General features: G+C 44.2%; 1 protein-coding gene and 1 pseudogene across 2 annotated transcripts; both read right to left on the bottom strand.

Annotated features, from left to right (window-relative positions):
- Positions 1-251: 251 nt before the first annotated feature.
- Positions 252-4,776, bottom strand: LOC311101966 (cilia- and flagella-associated protein 45-like; annotated as a pseudogene). The gene is made up of 10 exons: positions 4,634-4,776; positions 4,253-4,397; positions 3,903-4,077; positions 3,514-3,692; positions 3,279-3,408; positions 2,206-2,333; positions 1,847-1,960; positions 1,534-1,727; positions 1,011-1,235; positions 252-318 (listed from the first exon to the last, which is right to left on the bottom strand). The product of its transcript is annotated as a cilia- and flagella-associated protein 45-like (transcript).
- Positions 4,777-14,806: 10,030 nt separating this feature from the next.
- Positions 14,807-19,408, bottom strand: LOC311101965 (cilia- and flagella-associated protein 45-like; the record flags this gene model as incomplete). The annotated part of the gene is made up of 12 exons (XM_084143195.1): positions 14,807-14,873; positions 15,349-15,573; positions 15,872-16,065; positions 16,185-16,298; positions 16,544-16,690; positions 16,915-17,044; positions 17,152-17,330; positions 17,541-17,711; positions 17,886-18,030; positions 18,269-18,411; positions 18,584-18,697; positions 19,403-19,408. The coding sequence occupies 12 exons, from the start codon at positions 19,406-19,408 to the stop codon at positions 14,807-14,809; spliced, it is 1,635 nt and encodes a 544-aa protein (XP_083999321.1).
- Between the last annotated feature and the right edge of the window lie 385 nt (positions 19,409-19,793).

Raw genomic sequence — 19,793 nt, 5'->3', positions numbered from 1 at the left:
ATGTGCACCTACTTAATCAAGGTCATGCCTACAGTAAAATTAAAAACATTCATAGTATGTAATGTATAGTCCTCTTTATTCAGAAATTACCTAATGATCACTAATACAAATGTGCTACACTAGATTTCTACCCTGTAACAATTCATTTTCTTCTTTCTACCCTGTCAAAAAGTGTGATGGTGGTGCCAATTTATCTCCATTGTGAAGTCTTTCATTAGTATCAGGGTTTGTGATGCAGTCTGTCAGTCATGCTAGTGAGGGAGAGCATGGACCATTTTCTCCACTTCATTGCAATACTTCTCTGGAAGTCCAGCAGCCCTACAAGTAAAATTAACAAACATTAATTACAAAACTAAACCTGACCATCCTGACTATCCTCTGTTCCCCTCAATTGTACATACCACCTTGTCCCTGTACATAGTTAGTCCCTGTAAATAGTTAGTCCCTACCCAGTCCCTGTACATAGTTAGTCCCTACCCAGTCCCTGTACATAGTTAGTCCCCACCCAGTCCCTGTACATAGAGTTAGTCCCTACCCAGTCCCTGTTCATAGACTTAGTCCCCACCCAGTCCCTGTAAATAGTTAGTCCGCACCCAGTCCCTGTACATAGTTAGTCCCTACCCAGTCCCTGTACATAGTTAGTCCCTACCCAGTCCCTGTACATAGTTTGTCCCTACCCAGTCCCTGTACATAGTTAGTCCCCACCCAGTCCCTGTAAATAGTTAGTCCCTACCCAGTCCCTGTACAGAGTTAGTCCCCACCCAGTCCCTGTAAATAGAGTTAGTCCCTACCCAGTCCCTGTAAATAGAGTTAGTCCCTACCCAGTCCCTGTACATAGTTTGTCCCTACCCAGTCCCTGTACATAGCTAGTCCCCACCCAGTCCCTGTAAATAGAGTTAGTCCCTACCCAGTCCCTGTACAGAGTTAGTCCCCACCCAGTCCCTGTAAATAGAGTTAGTCCCTACCCAGTCCCTGTAAATAGTTAGTCCCTACCCAGTCCCTGTACTTACTTGAGCTCCCTGAGCTTCTTCTCCTTGATCTCGTCAAGGCGGATGCGACGATGACGGGCCTCCTTGTCCAGCCGGTCTCCCTCTTTGTAGACCTCCCTGCGCAGGGCGATGGCCTGCATCTCCCGCTCCCTTACCTGCTGGCGCACCCCGTCCGCGTGACGCAACATCTTGATCCTGTGTTTCTCCTCCTTGTCCTTCTCCTTACAGATGGATGCCTGCTGGGTCCTGGGGTGAGAAAAAAATACTGTAAAACTCTACTGCTAATACAGAGGCCTTTGCTAACACTTTCAAACCTGGTTGTCCAAGACATAGCATAGTGTTATGCTTTGATTTATGAAACCGCCCAACTGTAATACAAGTGTGTGATCAAGTTAGTACAGTAGTAACTACCCACTGGGCACAGACGTCAATTCAATGTCTATTCCACGTTGGTTCAACATAATTTCATTGAAATGACGTGGAAACAACGTTGATTCAACCAGTGTGTGCTCACTGGGTACATTTACATTGTGTCATGGTGCACCTCAACACCCTCTCAAACCCAGCCCTCTCTCGCCCAGCCTCGATGGACAGGAGGTGCTCCTTGTGTGTGACCTGCTCCAAGCGAGCTGCCTTCAACCTCTCCTCAACATCCACCTTCTTCTTGAGGTGCTCCTTCTCTTTTCTCCTCCAATCCCTCGCCGCTCCCTCCTGGTTCCTCCTGGCTCGAAGCTCATCCTGACAAAGTCATACACAAAACCACTGTAACCATTCCTCCATTCCTTTTATGATCAATTACGACAACAACAGGTCAGTGTGAGCCACTGTAAAACAAATGGAACTTTGGTGCTGCTCACCTGCTCTGCCTTGTGGTCTTTGTCTCTCTCCTGTAGGGCTCGCAGTCTGGCCACCTCCTTCTCCTTCTCTCTCTTGATGCGTCTCTGTTCAGCCTCGTACTCAGCCTCCCGCTCCTGTAGGGGTCACACAAAAGTATATTTGGCTGCTTTAACACAGGCAGCCCAATTCTGATATTTTACTCAATTATTGGCAAAAGAGCTGATCTGATTGGTCAAAAGACCAATTTGTGGGAAAAGATCAGACTTAGGCTGCCTGTGTAAACACAGCCTTAGACAACTGTTTTGCCCTTCTGCTTTCTTACCAAAACAAGAAGGCCAAAGACCAATAATTAAGAAGTTCATAATGGAGTACCTCTTACCATTTTCTTGTGGGTGTACTCCGTCTCTCCTCCTCTTTCTTGCGCTCCTTGGCCAGCAGGCTTTCATCATTGATACGAAGGATCTCCTGCTGCAGACGCTGCTGCTCCTCCTTCTTCCTCTCCAGAGCCTGGGACACACACACACCATTCTGACGTTTATTATTCGTTCTGCCTACAGTAACTGCATTACGATTTTTCAGATCCTCAAAAAATTATACAGCTGCACCATCGAGAGCATCCTGACTGGTTGCATCACCGCCTGGTATGGCAACTGCTTGGCCTCCGACCGCAAGGCACTACAGAGGGTAGTGCGTACGGCCCAGTACATCACTGGGGCAAAGCTTCCTGCCATCCAGGACCTCTATACCAGGCGGTGTCAGAGGAAGGCCCTCAAAATTGTCAAAGACTCCAGCCACCCTAGTCATAGACTGTTCTCTCTGCTACCGCACGGCAAGCGGTACCGGAGTGCCAAGTCTAGGTCCAAAAGACTTCTCAACAGCTTCTACCCCCAAGCCATAAGACTCCTGAACAGCTAATCATGGCTACCCGGACTATTTGCACTGCCCCCCCACCCATCCTTTTTACGCTGCTGCTACTCTGTTAAGTATTTATGCATAGTCACTTTAACTCTACCCACATGTACATATTACCTCAACTACCTCAACTAGCCGGTGCCCCCGCACACTGACTCTGCAACGGTACCCCCCTGTATATATAGCCTCCCTACTGTCACTTTATTTTACTTCTGCTCTTTTTTTTCTCAACACTTTTTTTTGTTGTTGTTGTTTTATTTTTACTTTTTTTGTTTAAAATAAATGCACTGTTGGTTAAGGGCTGTAAGTAAGCATTTCACTGTAATGTCTGCACCTGTTGTATTCGGCGCATGTGACCAATAACATTTGATTTGATTTGATTAATTCATGAATGATATTCATGAGTTGCAAGAGCACAAACAGATTTTGGACCAGGCTAATTCATGAGGAATTTCTAACTGAAATTCAAAGTGGAAATACATTAGCCTTGCTATAAGAATGTTGTACTGTACAAGGAGACTTGTCTCTAACTAATAATACCTCCAGCTCCTCCATCTGCATCCTCTCCAGGTTCTCCAGCATCTGCTGGCCCTCCTGCTCCTTCATCTCATTCTGCAGCATCCTGTCCTCCAGACGCTCCTCAATCTGGTTTATAATCAGCTGCTTTCCCCTATAGACACACACAGGGAAGACAGCTGAGGCGATGTAGTGTATTTGACTTTAAATGGACCATTGTGTGGGTGTGTATGTGTGTGTGAGCATGTGTGCCCCTCACTGGATCCTCTGGTGTTTGCGCAGCTCGTCGACCTGCTCCTGGGCTTCCAGGGCTCTCCTGCGGTCCACCTCCATCATGGCATCCAGTCGCCTCTCATCCTCCTGCAGCTCAGCCAGGATCTGCTGCCTCTCTATGATCTGGGCATCCCTCACCGCGTGGCACTGGGCACCCAGGATCAACTGGCCACAACAATAAGGTACCATACACGACACCCACAATGACACAGAGATGGAAGAGTCTGGACTGGGCATGGGTAGAATAACTTGGGAAATGTGTGATATTGCAGTGATATTGGGACTGAAGCTGAGATAAAACAAATAACAAAGAGTAGCAAAGTAAAGAGAAAGAGTGAGCAATGAGAGAGTGACCGGTTGATTCTCTTGCTGTACCTCATTGAGTTTCTTGACCTCGTCCTTCTGCTCCATCCTCATGGCGTTGGCCCTCTCCAGCAGGTACTGAGCTCTTTCCTTGGCCTCGGCCTCCAGCTCACTTAGGTCCTGGTTCTTCTGACGAGAAAGGTCAGTCAGCCTGGCGGATATGGGCCTTCCGATCCTCAGCAGCATCCTTGTCAGAAAAAACAGCAACATTAGAACAGTGCAGAGGTTAGTTTGGTTTATTGCTGTTACATCTCCACAAGGGTGTAGTGCTGTAGCTGGGACCCTGTACTGCCAGTTAGTCACCCAGATTTCATGTTGAAAGGTTGCTTACAAATTCATCAGGTGCATTCGTCCTTTCTCACCATAGCTGCTTCTCTCTCCCTCCTCTGGGCTTCCAGCGTGGCCTCCAGCTCCTCCTTGGTTGAAACCCGAGAAGCTCTTCTGATCCGCTCGATCTCAGTTGGGCGGAGGATGACAGACAGCCCAGACGGATCCTTTCTTGGGATCCTGGCAAAATGACAGCTTTGTTTTGTTTTTTTGTAATTCACCACCACTTGTAAAATGTGATTGTGGGATATGTTTATTGGTGCAATGTAGGTTTATGGAACTGGATGGCATTCTCTTTTATAATAAGTAAACCGTAATAAACAATGCTAAGTGTAGTACTGGTATGTTCGCAAAGCATTAGACTTGATGATCACATTGTAACCGAATGAGAAATTGAGGTATTGACTGATACTTGCTTCAGGTCTCGGATAAGGTCCTTTGTGATGATGCGAACTGTCTCTGGTTTCTGAGTCTTCTGACTTGGAGCAGACATGGACTGGCCCCTGGGTCCGGACCTACCACCCCTCTCAGTGTCCTTGACATGACAGGCTAAATCCATGGCTTGCAGCAGATTTACTCTGGTGTAGGGTTGTCTATCATACACTTTCCATCTCCAAGAGGAGAAAAACTCCTCAATCGGATTCAGGAAAGGCGCGTATGGAGGTAGGTACAAGTTCATAAACTGCCCATTGATGTTAAACCATTCCCTTACCGGAGCAGCTCGGTGGAAACTGACATTGTCCCACACTATCACATAGGTGGGAATGGGATTCTCATTTAGCGCTTGACCCTGCTGCTCTTGAACCTGCTACTCAAATAAAATATCTCTTAGATTGGCAATAAATCTTAGAAGGTGCTGGGTGTTATATGGCCCGAGTGTAACATGGTGATGTAGAACACCATGGTTGCTGATAGCAGCACAGATTGTGACATTGCCACCTCGTTGACCAGGGACTTCAACAATTGCCCGCTGTCCAATCATGTTTCGGCCTCTCCTTCTCCTCTTTGTTAGATTGAAGCCTGCTTCATCGACAAAGATGAACTCATGGGGTCTGTCCAAGGATTCCAAGTCAAATATTGTCTGTGTAGAAATACAATATACTGTATGTAGGATTTTGTAAGTCTTACAGAGACAGTGCTATACTGTAGAGTACAATTAGGCCTACTGTATGCACTTCTGATTCACATACATTGTATGTACTGAAGAGTAATGTCATTCACATAGTATGTGTTAGTACTGTAGACAATCTGGATTACAGTAAATGTTTCTGAATGTACACTTACTTGCACATACTGAGCTCGCAGTTCTTTCACCCTTGGTGAGTTGCGCTCAAAAGGTACTCTGTATACTTGTTCCATTCGCATCCTGTTACGTTGGAGGACACGGTCAATAGTGGAAATGCTCGATTCCCTGGAAGTGTGTGTTGTCTTGTATCACTCGTTCCTGGATTTCTCCGAGTCGTATTGCATTATCTTGAAGGACCATGCCAACTATAACGGCCTCTTGCTCCCGAGTGAATATAGCTGTCCTTCCACCTGCATGTGGCAGCCTTGCAATTCTACAAAAAGTAGTTGTGCAGTTACAAAACATATTCATGCAGTACAATACATACAGTGATTAACTTTACAAATGTCTATTGAAACAGCTGCATATAGTGTAGAACAGTAAATTTGCAATTACAAAAATACAGTAGTATACTGTACCTGTTCTCTTCTCTGAATGTCCTTACTATGGTGGACACAGAAAATCGACTCAAATTGGGTTGCAGTCCTGGTTCCCTCATTGTCAGTCCATGGACAAGAACATGGTCTATGACTGTTGCTCGAATTTCATCAGATATTTCCACTCTTTGTCTTCCTCTTCCTCTTTCTTGCCCTCCTCCTCCTCTTCCTCCTCGTCGCCCACCTCGCATACGCACTCGTCCTCATCCTCTCACATTGTTTCTTCTATCCATTCTCAGACTTTCTCCTTCCCACCTTCAACAACCTGTTTGCTCTCTGAACTGGCTTATATTGGTTGTGTCGCATCATTTGAAACAGGTTAAATCAATTTTGAGTGGTTGTGTTCAATCAATGACATGTGTTGTCTATTTGTATTTGATTGTTGCCACTTGTGTTTACCAGTATGGATGACATGTGCATTAGAGTGCAGAATGTGTTTTGAGAATGAGAATGTGTTTAGAGTTTTACTGAAAAGTCTAAGTGAGATCTGCAAATTGTGTTTTACCATGTGAAATGGTTTAAGGTATTGACAACAGGCTGCATAATTAGCTAAATGAGTCCAGGCAACTGAGAACTTTGTTCAGCCAATGGGTTTGAGTGTTTTAGCAATTGAGAAAAACTGTAACAAGAAACGTGGACTAACGAGAGAGGTAAAGAGCAGAAAACAAACTGCATGTATTGCAATGTATTGTACAGTGTCTTCAGAAAGTATTCACACCCCTTTACTTTTTCCACATTTTGTTGTGTTACAGCCTGAATTTAAAATAGATTACATTTAGATTTGGTGTCACTGGCATACACACAATACCCCATAATGTCAAAGTGGAATTATGTTTTTAGACATTTTTACAAATTATTTAAAAATGAAAAGCTGAAATGTCTTGATTGAATAAGTATTCAACCCCTTTGTTATTGCAAGCCTAAATAAACTCAGGTCAGGAGTAAAAAAATGTGCTTAACAAGTCACATAATAAGTTGCATGGACTCACTCTGTGCGCAATAATAACATAATAATATCTGTACCCCACACATGCAATTATCAGTAAATTCCTTCAGTCGAGCAGTGCATTTCAAACACAGATTCAACCACAAAGACCAGGGAGGTTTTCAAATGCCTCACAAAGAAGGGCACCTATTGGTAGATGGGTAAAAATAAAACAGACATTGAATAGCCCTTTGAGCATGGTGAAGTTATTAATTACACTTTTGATGGTGTATCAATACACCCAGTCACTACAAAGATACAGGCGTCCTTCCTAACTGTCGCTGGAGAGGAAGGAAACCGCTCAGGGATTTCACCATGAGGCCAATGGTGGATTTAAAACAGTTACAGAGTTTAATGGCTGTGATAGGAGAAACCGATATAGGTACTCCACAATGCTAACCTAAATGACAAAGTGAAAAGAAGGAAGCTTGTACAGAATACAAATATTCCAAAACATGCATCCTGTTTGCAACAAGGCACTAAAGTAAAACTGCAAAAAATGTGGCAAAGAAATGAACTTCATGTCCTGAATACGAAGCATTATGTTTGGGGCAAATCCAACACAACACATCACTGAGTACCACTCTTCATATTTTCAAGCATGAGGGTGGCTGCATCATGTTATGGGTATGCTTGTCATCGGCAAGGGAGTTTTTTGGGGGTTAAAAGAAACGGAATAGCGCTAAGCACAGGGAAAATCCTAGAGGAAACCTGGTTTTGTTTGCTTTCCAACAGACACTGGGAGACATTCACCTTTCAGCAGGACAATAACCTAAAACACAAGGTCAAATATACACTGGAGTTGCTTACCAAGACGATATTGAATGTTCTTGAGTGGCCTTGCTACAGTTGACTTAAATAGGCTTGAAAATCTATGGCAAGACTTGAAAATGGCTGTCTAGCAATGATCAACAACCAACTTGAAAGAGCTTGAAGAATTTTCAAAAGAATAATGTGCAAATATTGTACAATCCAGGTGTGAAAAGCTCTTAGAGACTTACCCAGAAAGACTCACAGCTGCTAAAGATGATTCTAACATGTATTGAATACTTATGTCAATTCAATATTTCTGTATTTCATTTTCAATACATTTGCCAAAATATCTAAAAACATGTTTTCACTTCGTCATTATGGGGTATTGTGTGTAGATGGGATTTCTTATTAAATTTTTTCTCCATTTTGAATTCAGGCTGTAACACAACAAATGTTGGAATAAGTCAAGGGGTATGAATACTTTCTGAAGGCATAGTAAAAAATAAATACAGTATTTTACCAAATGCATGCACACACACTGATATGAACTGATTTTGCTCATAGATGTATTGATTCATTTTATACTGTACTATAATGTACTATACTGTATTGTTCAGTTGTATACTGTACATTTCCAGAGTGGGGTCAACTTTAGAAGGGGTATCTTCGGGCAGTGCACTGCTATACTTTAAAAAAAATTGTAGCCTACCATTGCACGTCTAGAAAATGACAAGTAGAGGGAATTATTGCATATGTCACATACAGTATTATACCATGGCATTGTTGAAAACTTGTTTCTGATTGGCTTGAAGGGCATTCTAGAGTTTGCATTATTTGAGCAAATAAGGCCGGAGGAGGTGTGGTATATGGCCAATATACCACCGCTAAGGGCTGTTCTTACGCACGACGCAACGCGGAGTGCCAGGACATAGCCCTTAGTCGTGGTGTATTGGCCATATTCAGTGCCTTGCAAAATTATTCATCCCCCTTGGCGTTTTCCTATTTTGTTGCATTACAACCTGTAATTTAAATTGATTTTCATTTGGATTTCATGTAATGGACATACACAAAATAGTCCAAATTGGTGAAGTGAAATTTAAAAAAATAACTTGTTTAAAAAAATAATAAAAAATAAATAACAGAAAAGTGGTGTGTGCATATGATTTCACCCCCTTTGCTATGAAGCCCCTAAATAAGATCTGGTGCAACCAATTACCTTCAGAAGTCACATAATTAGTTAAATAAAGTCCATCTGTGTGCAATCTAAATGTCACATGATCTGTCACATGATCTCAGTATATATACACCTGCTCTGAAAGGCCCCAGAGTCTGCAACACCACTAAGCAAGGGGCACCACCAAGCAAGCGGCACCATGAAGACCAAGGAGCTCTCCAAACAGGCCAGGGACAAAGTTGTGGAGAAGTACAGATCAGGCTTGGGTTATAAAAAAATATCCGAAACTTTGAACATCCCACAGAGCACCATTAAATCCATTATTAAAAAATGGAACGAATATGGCACCACAACAAACCTGCCAAGAGAGGGCCGCCCACCAAAACTCATGGACCAGGCAAGGAGGGCATTAATCAGAGAGGCAACAAAGAGACCAAAGATAACCCTGAAGGAGCTGCAAAGCTCCACAGCAGAGATTGGAGTCTCTGTCCATAGGACCACTTTAAGCCGTACATTCCACAGAGCAGGGCTTTACGAAAGAGGGCTAGAAAAAAGCCATTGATTAAAGAAAAAAATAAGCAGACAAGTTTGGTGTTCGCCAAAAGTCATGTGGGAGACTCTCCAAACATATGGAAGAAGGTACTCTGGTCAGTTGAGACTAAAATTGAGCTTTTTGGCCATCAAGGAAAACGCTATGTCTGGCGCAAACCCAAAACCTCTCTCACCCCGAGAACACCATCCCCACAGTGAAGCATGGTGGTGGCAGCATCATGCTGTGGGGATTTTTTACATCGGCAGGGACTGGGAAACTGGTCAGAATTGAAGGAATGCTGGATGGCGCTAAATACAGGGAAATTCGTGAGGGAAACCTGTTTGTCTTCCAGAGATTTGAGACTGGGACAGAGGTTCACCTTCCAGCAAGACAATGACCCTAAGCATACTGCTAAACCAACACTTGAGTGGTTTAAGGGGAAACATGTCTTGGAATGGCCCAGTCAAAGCCCAGACCTCAATCCAATTGGGAATCTGTGGTATGACTTAAAGATTGCTGTAAACCAGCAGAACCCATCCAATTTGAAGGAGCTGGAGCAGTTTTGCCTTGAAGAATGGGCAAACATCCCAGTGGCTAGATGTGCCAAGCTTACAGTGAGGGAAAAAGTATTTGATCCCCTGCTGATTTTGTATGTTTGCCCACTGACAAAGAAATTATCAGTCTATAATTGTAATGGTAGGTTTATTTGAACAGTGAGAGACAGAATAACAACAAAACAATCCAGAAAAACGCATGTCAAAAATTTTATAAATTGATTTGCATTTTAATGAGGGAAATAAGTATTTGACCCCTCTGCAAAACATGACTTAGTACTTGGTGGCAAAACCCTTGTTGGCAATCACAGAGGTCAGATATTTATTGTGGTTGGCCACCAGGTTTGCACACATCTCAGGAGGGATTTTGTCCCACTCCTCTTTGCAGATCTTCTCCAAGTCATTAAGGTTTCGAGCCTGACGTTTGGTAACTCGAACCTTCAGCTCCCTCCAAAGATTTTCTATGGGATTAAGGTCTGGAGACTGTCTAGGCCACTCCAGGACCTTAATGTGCTTCTTCTTGAGCCACTCGTTTGTTGCCTTGGCCGTGTGTTTTGGGTCATTGTCATGCTGGAATATCCATCCACGACCCATTTTCAATGCCCTGGCTGAGGGTAGGAGGTTCTCACCCAAGATTTGAAGTTCCCGTCCATCGTCCCTTTGATGCGGTGAAGTTGTCCTGTCCCCTTAGCAGAAAAACACCCCCAAAGCATAATGTTTCCACCTCCATGTTTGACGGTGGGGATGGTGTTCTTGGGGTCATAGGCAGCATTCCTCCTCCTCCAAACACGGCGAGTTGAGTTGATGCCAAAGAGCTCAATTTTGGTCTCATCTGACCACAACACTTTCACCCAGTTCTCCTCTGAATCATTCAGATGTTCATTGGCAAACTTCAGACGAGCATGTATATGTGCTTTCATGAGCTCTTGTCCCTGACATCCTTGGAGAGCTCTTTGGTCTTGGCCATGGTGGAGAGTTTGGAATCTGATTGATTGATTGCTTCTGTGGACAGGTGTTTTTTATACAGGTAACAAACTGAGATTAGGAGCACTCCCTTTAAGAGTGTGCTCCTAATCTCAGCTCGTTACCTGTATAAAAGACACCTGGGAGCCAGAAATCTTTCTGATTGAGAGGGGGTCAAATACTTATTTTGGAGTTTGGAAATTGCTCCCAAGGATGAACCAGACTTGTGGAGGTCTTGGCTGATTTCTTTTGATTTTCCCATGATGTCAAGCAAAGAGGCACTGAGTTTGAAGGTAAGCCTTGAAATACATCCACAGGTTCACCTCCAATTGACTCAAATTATGTCAATTAGCCTATCAGAATCTTCTAAAGCCATGACATCATTTTCTGGAATTTTCCAAGCTGTTTAAAGGCACAGTCAACTTAGTGTATGTAAACTTCTGACCCACTGGAATTGTGATACAGTGAATTATAAGTGAAATAATCTGTCTGTAAACAATTGTTGGAAAAATTACTTGTGTCATGCACAAAGTAGATGTCCTAACCGACTTGCCAAAACTATAGTTTGTTAACAAGAAATGTATGGAGTGGTTGAAAAACGTCCGACTTCAACTGTACAAAAGTATGTGGGCACCCCTTCAAATTAGTGGATTTGGCTATTTCAGCCACACCCTTACTGACAGGTGTATAAAATCGAGCATACAGCCATGGAATCTCCATAGACAAACATTGGCAGTAGAATGGCCTTACTGAAGAGCTCAGTGACGTTCAGTCAGTTCATCAAATTTCTGCCCTGCTAGGCGGATGCCAGGAGAACGCTACGTGCCCCAATGCATAGCACCAACTGTAAAGTTTGGTTGTGGAGGAATAATGGTCTGGGGCTGTTATTCATGGTTCAGGCTCCTTAGTTCCAGTGAAGGGAAATCTTAACGTTACAGCATACAATGACATTCTAGACGATTCTGTGCTTCCAACTTCGTAGCAACAGTTTGGGGAAGGCCCTTTCCTGTTTCAGCATGACAATGCCTCTGTGCACAAAGTGAGGTCCAAACAGAAATATTTTGTCGAGATCGGTGTGGAAGAACTTGACTGGCCTGAACAGTGCCCTGACCTCAACGCCATCAAACACCTTTGGGATGAATTGGAACGCTGACTGCGAGCCAGGCCTAATCGCCCAACATCAGTGCCCGACCTCACTAATGCTCTTGTGGCTGAATGGAAGCAAGTCCCCGCAGCAATGTTCCAACATCTAGTGGAAAGTATTCCCAGAAGAGTGGAGTCTGTTATAGCAGCAAAGGGGTGACCAACTCCATATTAATGCCCATGATTTTGGAATGAGATGTTGTAGAGCAGATGTCCACATACCTTTGGTTATGTAGTGTAGGATATATTGCCAGCGCCAGCATTTGCAGTATGACATGTTGGCACTGGCAAGATATCATATGTATAATGGACACTGTCCATCAGCAATACATTACAATGGACATTCACCATCACGAATTGGACATTACATTTACATTTACGTCATTTAGCAGACACTCTTATCCAGAGCGACTTACAAATTGGTGCATTCAACTTATGATAGCCAGTGGGACAACCACTTTTTTGTTTTTTAGGGGGGGGGGTGGGGGGGGTAGAAGGATTACTTTTATACTATTCCAGATATTCCTTAAAGAGGTAGGGTTTCAAGTGTCTCCGGAAGGTGGTCAGTGACTCCGCTGTCCTGGCGTCGTGGGGGAGCTTGTTCCACCATTGGGGTGCCAGAGCAGCAAATAGCTTTGACTGGGCTGAGTGGGAACTGTGCTTCCGTAGAGGTAGGGGGGCTAGCAGGCCAGAGGTAGATGAACGTAGTGCAATCGTTTGGGTGTAGGGTCTGATCAGAGCCTGAAGTTAAGGAGGTGCCGTTCCCCTCACAGTTCCGTAGGCAAGCACCATGGTCTTGTAGTAGATGTGAGCCTCAACTGGAAGCCAGTGGAGTGTGCGGAGGAGCGGGGTGACATGAGAGAACTTGGGAAGGTTGAACACCAGACGGTCTGCAGCGTTCTGGATAAGTTGTAGGGGTTTAATGACACAAGCAGGGAGCCCAGCCAACAGCGAGTTGCAGTAATCCAGATGGGAGATGACAAGTGCCTGGCTTAGGACCTGTGCCGCTTTCTGTGTAAGGTAGGGTCGTACTCTGCGAATGTTGTAGAGCATGAACCTGCAGGATCGGGTCACCGCTTTGATGTTAGCGGAGAACGACAGGGTGTTATCCAGGTTCACGCCAAGGTTCTTTGCACTCTGGGAGGAGGACACAATGGAGTTGTCAACCGTGATGGCGAGATCATGGAGCGGGCAGCAAGCAAACCTGCGCTCATTAAATTATTTGTATTATGTTCTCCCTTAAACTGCAAAGGACTTTTATTTGTATCGTTTTGAACAGAAATTGGACCACTTTCTTTTCTTTTCACATTCCATATTTGACTACTTAACACTTACTAGAATTAAGGTTTTTTGTGTGTAATTGTTTTTTTAATGGGTTTATGTTATGTAAGTGGACTTGAGAAAGAAGCAATTAACCTTTTGAAGTAGTTGAAGGATCTGATTTGCACTCTGTCGTGAGAAGAAACTAATATAGAAACTCTTAATTTTTATGTACTGAACGTGTGAACAGCTTACATTGTCTGTCTGTATAATGCATTTCATTATTGTATATTCTGAAAAAAGGTTACATATAATATTTGAACATATATTGCCACTTCAACACTAAGTAACGATAGTATATTCTGCACAGGCGTGTAGCTTTATGGAGTTTTAAATGCATACAGATGTATGTGAGTGTATGTGTGTGATCTAATGATCTAAATAAGAATTTTAATCCCCCTTGGCCTATACTGGCTCTCCAGTCAACCCCAGTAGATGTTAATCCTCCTTTGATGGCTCCGTGTGTTTTAATCTAGGTGACCTTCTGTTGTGCCGTGTACAGTGCTTGTGTGTGAGACTGTGTATGTGCAGGGGGATCGAAGGCTGACTTCAGACCCGTACGTTTCTATTTACTCATCACCCTCCTTGTGCTGAGGTCCGTGTATGCCAGGTGTTGTGGTGTTCTAGGTCACCATAGTTTTGTGTGTACAGAAGAAGGATCGTAAAAAAAAAAAAAAGTGGATATCCTGCGCGTCCTCCTCTACGGCCCTGTCCCGTTTTGGTTCAGTCAGTGCGATTGGCTCTGAGAACAATTGGAGGACAGGGCCGTTCTCCTTTGGTGTCCTAATGTCAACTTGTTTAGATCAGTAACACTCCTGTAGGTTATGTATTTCGATGGTTATTATGAATAATTAGATCTCAGTACTACAGCATACAGTTCTTTGTCAAGAATGGTCTGAAATAAAAGCCTGTATTTACCTTGATGTATTCCCGATGTGCTTTGAGCTGTGTGTGTAAAGTGTCATCCTAAGCGCTGAACATTCCTTTTCTATTACATTAACAATAAAACATTTGTCATAAAGACCATGCTGAAAGATAAATATAATGCAGACTAAATAAAAAATTATATCCTGTAGATAAAATCTTGGGTCCTGTATGACTGGAAGCTGTTAGGCACAGTCCAATTATTTTATCCTTCAAAGAATAATTTATGTTTTCACATGATCACATTTAAGTCAATATATAAACAATCAATTTGTATTTTTTCTTCAATCAGTTGAATAGTTCATGTGCACCTACTTAATCAAGGTCATGCCTACAGTAAAATTAAATACATTCAGAGTATGTAATGTATAGTCCTCTTTATTCAGAAATTACCTAATGATCACTAATACAAATGTGCTACACTAGATTTCTACCCTGTAACAATTCATTTTCTTCTTTCTACCCTGTCAAAAAGTATTTCATTAGTATCAGGGTTTGTGATGCAGTCTGTCAGTCATGCTAGTGAGGGAGAGCATGGACCCTTTTCTCCACTTCATTGCAATACTTCTCTGGAAGTCCAGCAGCCCTACAAGTAAAATTAACAAACATTAATTACAAAACTAAACCTGACCATCCTGACTATCCTCTGTTCCCCTCAATTATACATACCACCTTGTCCCTGTACATAGTTAGTCCCTACCCAGTCCCTGTACATAGTTAGTCCCTACCCAGTCCCTGTACATAGTTAGTCCCCACCCAGTCCCTGTACATAGAGTTAGTCCCTACCCAGTCCCTGTTCATAGACTTAGTCCCCACCCAGTCCCTGTAAATAGTTAGTCCCCACCCAGTCCCTGTAAATAGTTAGTCCCTACTCAGTCCCTGTACATAGTTAGTCCCTACCCAGTCCCTGTACATAGTTTGTCCCTACCCAGTCCCTGTACATAGTTAGTCCCCACCCAGTCCCTGTAAATAGAGTTAGTCCCTACCCAGTCCCTGTACAGAGTTAGTCCCCACCCAGTCCCTGTAAATAGAGTTAGTCCCCACCCAGTCCCTGTACTTACTTGAGCTCCCTGAGCTTCTTCTCCTTGATCTCGTCAAGGCGGATGCGACGATGGCGGGCCTCCTTGTCCAGCCGGTCTCCCTCTTTGTAGACCTCCCTGCGCAGGGCGATGGCCTGCATCTCCCGCTCCCTTACCTGCTGGCGCACCCCGTCCGCGTGACGCAACATCTTGATCCTGTGTTTCTCCTCCTTGTCCTTCTCCTTACAGATGGATGCCTGCTGGGCCCTGGGGTGAGAAAAAAATACTGTAAAACTCTACTGCTAATACAGAGGCCTTTGCTAACACTTTAAAACCTGGTTGTCCAAGACATCGCATAGTGTTATGCTTTGATTTATGAAACCGCCCAACTGTAATACAAGTGTGTGATCGAGTTAGTACAGTAGTAACTACCCACTGGGCACAGACGTCAATTCAATGTCTATTCCACGTTGGTTCAACATAATTTCATTGAAATGACGTGGAAACAACGTTGATTCAACCAGTGTGTGCTCACTGGGTACATTTACATTGTGTCATGGTGCACCTCAACACCCTCTCAAACTCAGCCCTCTCTCGCCCAGCCTCGATGGACAGGAGGTGCTCCTTGTGTGTGACCTGCTCCAAGCGAGCTGCCTTCAACCTCTCCTCAACATCCACCTTCTTCTTGAGGTGCTCCTTCTCTTTTCTCCTCCAATCCCTCGCCGCTCCCTCCTGGTTCCTCCTGGCTCGAAGCTCATCCTGACAAAGTCATACACAAAACCACTGTAACCATTCCTCCATTCCTTTTATGATCAATTACGACAACAACAGGTCAGTGTGAGCCACTGTAAAACAAATGGAACTTTGGTGCTGCTCACCTGCTCTGCCTTGTGGTCTTTGTCTCTCTCCTGTAGGGCTCGCAGTCTGGCCACCTCCTTCTCCTTCTCACTCTTGATGCGTCTCTGTTCAGCCTCGTACTCAGCCTCCCGCTCCTGTAGGGGTCACACAAAAGTATATTTGGCTGCTTTAACACAGGCAGCCCAATTCTGATATTTTACTCAATTATTGGCAAAAGAGCTGATCTGATTGGTCAAAAGACCAATTTGTGGAAAAAGATCAGACTTAGGCTGCCTGTGTAAACACAGCCTTAGACAACTGTTTTGCCCTTCTGCTTTCTTACCAAAACAAGAAGGCCAAAGACCAATAATTAAGAAGTTCATAATGGAGTACCTCTTACCATTTTCTTGTGGGTGTACTCCATGGCCCTGAGGTCGGCCAGTCTCTCCTCCTCTTTCTTGCGCTCCTTGGCCAGCAGGCTTTCATCGTTGATACGAAGGATCTCCTGCTGCAGACGCTGCTGCTCCTCCTTCTTCCTCTCCAGAGCCTGGGACACACACACACCATTCTGACGTTTATTATTCGTTCTGCCTACAGTAACTGCATTACGATTAATTCATGAATGATATTCATGAGTTGCAAGAGCACAAACAGATTTTGGACCAGGCTAATTCATGAGGAATTTCTAACTGAAATTCAAAGTGGAAATACATTAGCCTTGCTATAAGAATGTTGTACTGTACAAGGAGACTTGTCTCTAACTAATAATACCTCCAGCTCCTCCATCTGCATCCTCTCCAGGTTCTCCAGCATCTGCTGGCCCTCCTGCTCCTTCATCTCATTCTGCAGCATCCTGTCCTCCAGACGCTCCTCAATCTGGTTTATAATCAGCTGCTTTCCCCTATAGACACACACAGGGAAGACAGCTGAGGCGATGTAGTGTATTTGACTTTAAATGGACCATTGTGTGGGTGTGTATGTGTGTGTGTGAGCATGTGTGCCCCTCACTGGATCCTCTGGTGTTTGCGCAGCTCGTCGACCTGCTCCTGGGCTTCCAGGGCTCTCCTGCGGTCCACCTCCATCATGGCATCCAGTCGCCTCTCCTCCTCCTGCAGCTCAGCCAGGATCTGCTGCCTCTCTATGATCTGGGCATCCCTCACCGCGTGGCACTGGGCACCCAGGATCAACTGGCCACAACAATAAGGTACCATACACGACACCCACAATGACACAGAGATGGAAGAGTCTGGACTGGGCATGGGTAGAATAACTTGGGAAATGTGTGATATTGCAGTGATATTGGGACTGAAGCTGAGATAAAACGAATAACAAAGAGTAGCAAAGTAAAGAGAAAGAGTGAGCAATGAGAGAGTGACCGGTTGATTCTCTTGCTGTACCTCATTGAGTTTCTTGACCTCGTCCTCCTGCTCCATCCTCATGGCGTTGGCCCTCTCCAGCAGGTACTGAGCTCTTTCCTTGGCCTCGGCCTCCAGCTCACTTAGGTCCTGGTTCTTCTGACGAGACAGGTCAGCCTGGCGGATATGGGCCTTCCGATCCTCAGCAGCATCCTTGTCAGAAAAAACAGCAACATTAGAACAGTGCAGAGGTTAGTTTGGTTTATTGCTGTTACATCTCCACAAGGGTGTAGTGCTGTAGCTGGGACCCTGTACTGCCAGTTAGTCACCCAGATTTCATGTGGAAAGTTGCTTACAAATTCATCAGGTGCATTCGTCCTTTCTCACCATAGCTGCTTCTCTCTCCCTCCTCTGGGCTTCCAGCGTGGCCTCCAGCTCCTCCTTGGTTGAAACCCGAGAAGCTCTTCTGATCCGCTCGATCTCAGTTGGGCGGAGGATGACAGACAGCCCAGACGGATCCTTTCTTGGGATCCTGGCAAAATGACAGCTTTGTTTTGTTGTTTTTTGTAATTCACCACCACTTGTAAAATGTGATTGTGGGATATGTTTATTGGTGCAATGTAGGTTTATGGAACTGGATGGCATTCTCTTTTATAATAAGTAAACCGTAATAAACAATGCTAAGTGTAGTACTGGTATGTTCACAAAGCATTAGACTTGATGATCACATTGTAACCGAATGAGAAATTGAGGTATTGACTGATACTTGCTTCAGGTCTCGGATGAGGTCCTTTGTGATGATGCGAACTGTCTCTGGTTTCTGAGTCTTCTGACTTGGAGCAGACATGGACTGGCCCCTGGGTCCGGACCTGCCACCCATCTCAGTGTCCTTGACATCGCAGGCTGACAGCGCCTTGAGTGAGAATATCCAATATACATTTACACCAATTCTCTCTCTCTCCCCCTCTCTCTCACAAACACACATACACACACAGACCTTGCACAGTTGAATTGTCACAGGTTACTTACTGCTATGTGTTTTATTAAATGCTGATCAAAGAAATGGCTGACATATGCAGGCCCACCTGTTTTGGGGTTCCAAAGAGGCTCTCATCCACATGAGAGGTGAGGGCACGGGTGCGATAGCGACGTGAACGGGAGCTACCTGAGAGCCTAGATGAAGACCCTACACTTTGTGGCTGCGAGAAAGTCAACAGTGTTACATTTGTACATTTTAGTCATTTAGCAGACGCTCTTATAGTCTTGGTACTGGTAGTTATACAGTCATTGAAAGTGTGTACAGACCAGCAAATAATTGCTAGCTACATGTAGCTGCATAGGACTGGCATGTATGTAATTGCTATGTCATGTAAGATTGTGGGCCTGTCTCTGATTCCACTTACCATGATGATCGTCAAAAATTGTCCACTCTCATCAACTGAAAGAAATAACAGCTATAATATTGACGGGAATGTCACCATTATAATAACACAACGAATGTCCACGGTTGTGAAGCACCTAGTTAGCTATTTTCGATCTTTATTATGGGAGAACTGCTTGGCATGTCCCTGAAAATTAGATGTGTTTTGTTGTTGTGTATCCATGGAAACCGCCATCTTCAAATGGGAAAGAGTCCACGTGGCCTCTGTGCCTGCCTTTTTACACAGCCAGATTAATCATCTCATGTCTTGGATACTTTGTATCAAGGTGAATCAGAGGTGCTTTGATACAATGTGATATAATATTTGGGTTCAGTGCATGCATGAAGCATGCGCGATATTATACAGTATGTGCAATGCATGTTGTTGTATGGTGGAGGTGGTGCATCACACATTGTGCTCACTAGATGGCGCCAAAGTACCTAATCTCTGCAAATTAGAAAACCCAGCAACGATGTAACACACCGTCATTATGACAAATCATATTTCATTGCATTTTCGATAGAAAGTTAATGTATGTGGTTGCGTGGGCATTGACTTGAATATCGGGTTTGGTGTACAGCAGGGTTCTTCAATTCCGGTCCTGGAGGGCCGAAACACTTCTGTTTTTTATTTCTACCTGGTAGTTAATTGCACTCACCTGGTGTCCCAGGTCTGAATTAGCCCCTGATTAGAAGGAGAGGATGAAAAACAGAGGTGTTTCGGCCCTCCAGGACCGGAATTGAAGAACCCTGGTGTACAGAGATGGAAAGAAATAGCCCACTGGGCACAGACGTCAGTCAATTCAACGTATATTCCACGTTGGTTCAACGTAATTTCATTGAAATGACGTGCAAACAACGTTGATTCAACCAGT

Source organism: Coregonus lavaretus (assembly GCF_964263955.1).
Source record: "Coregonus lavaretus genome assembly, chromosome: 26".
Lineage (NCBI taxonomy): Eukaryota > Metazoa > Chordata > Actinopteri > Salmoniformes > Salmonidae > Coregonus > Coregonus lavaretus.
Note: the sequence above shows the minus strand (reverse complement) of the source record. Positions and strands in the feature narration are given on the sequence as shown.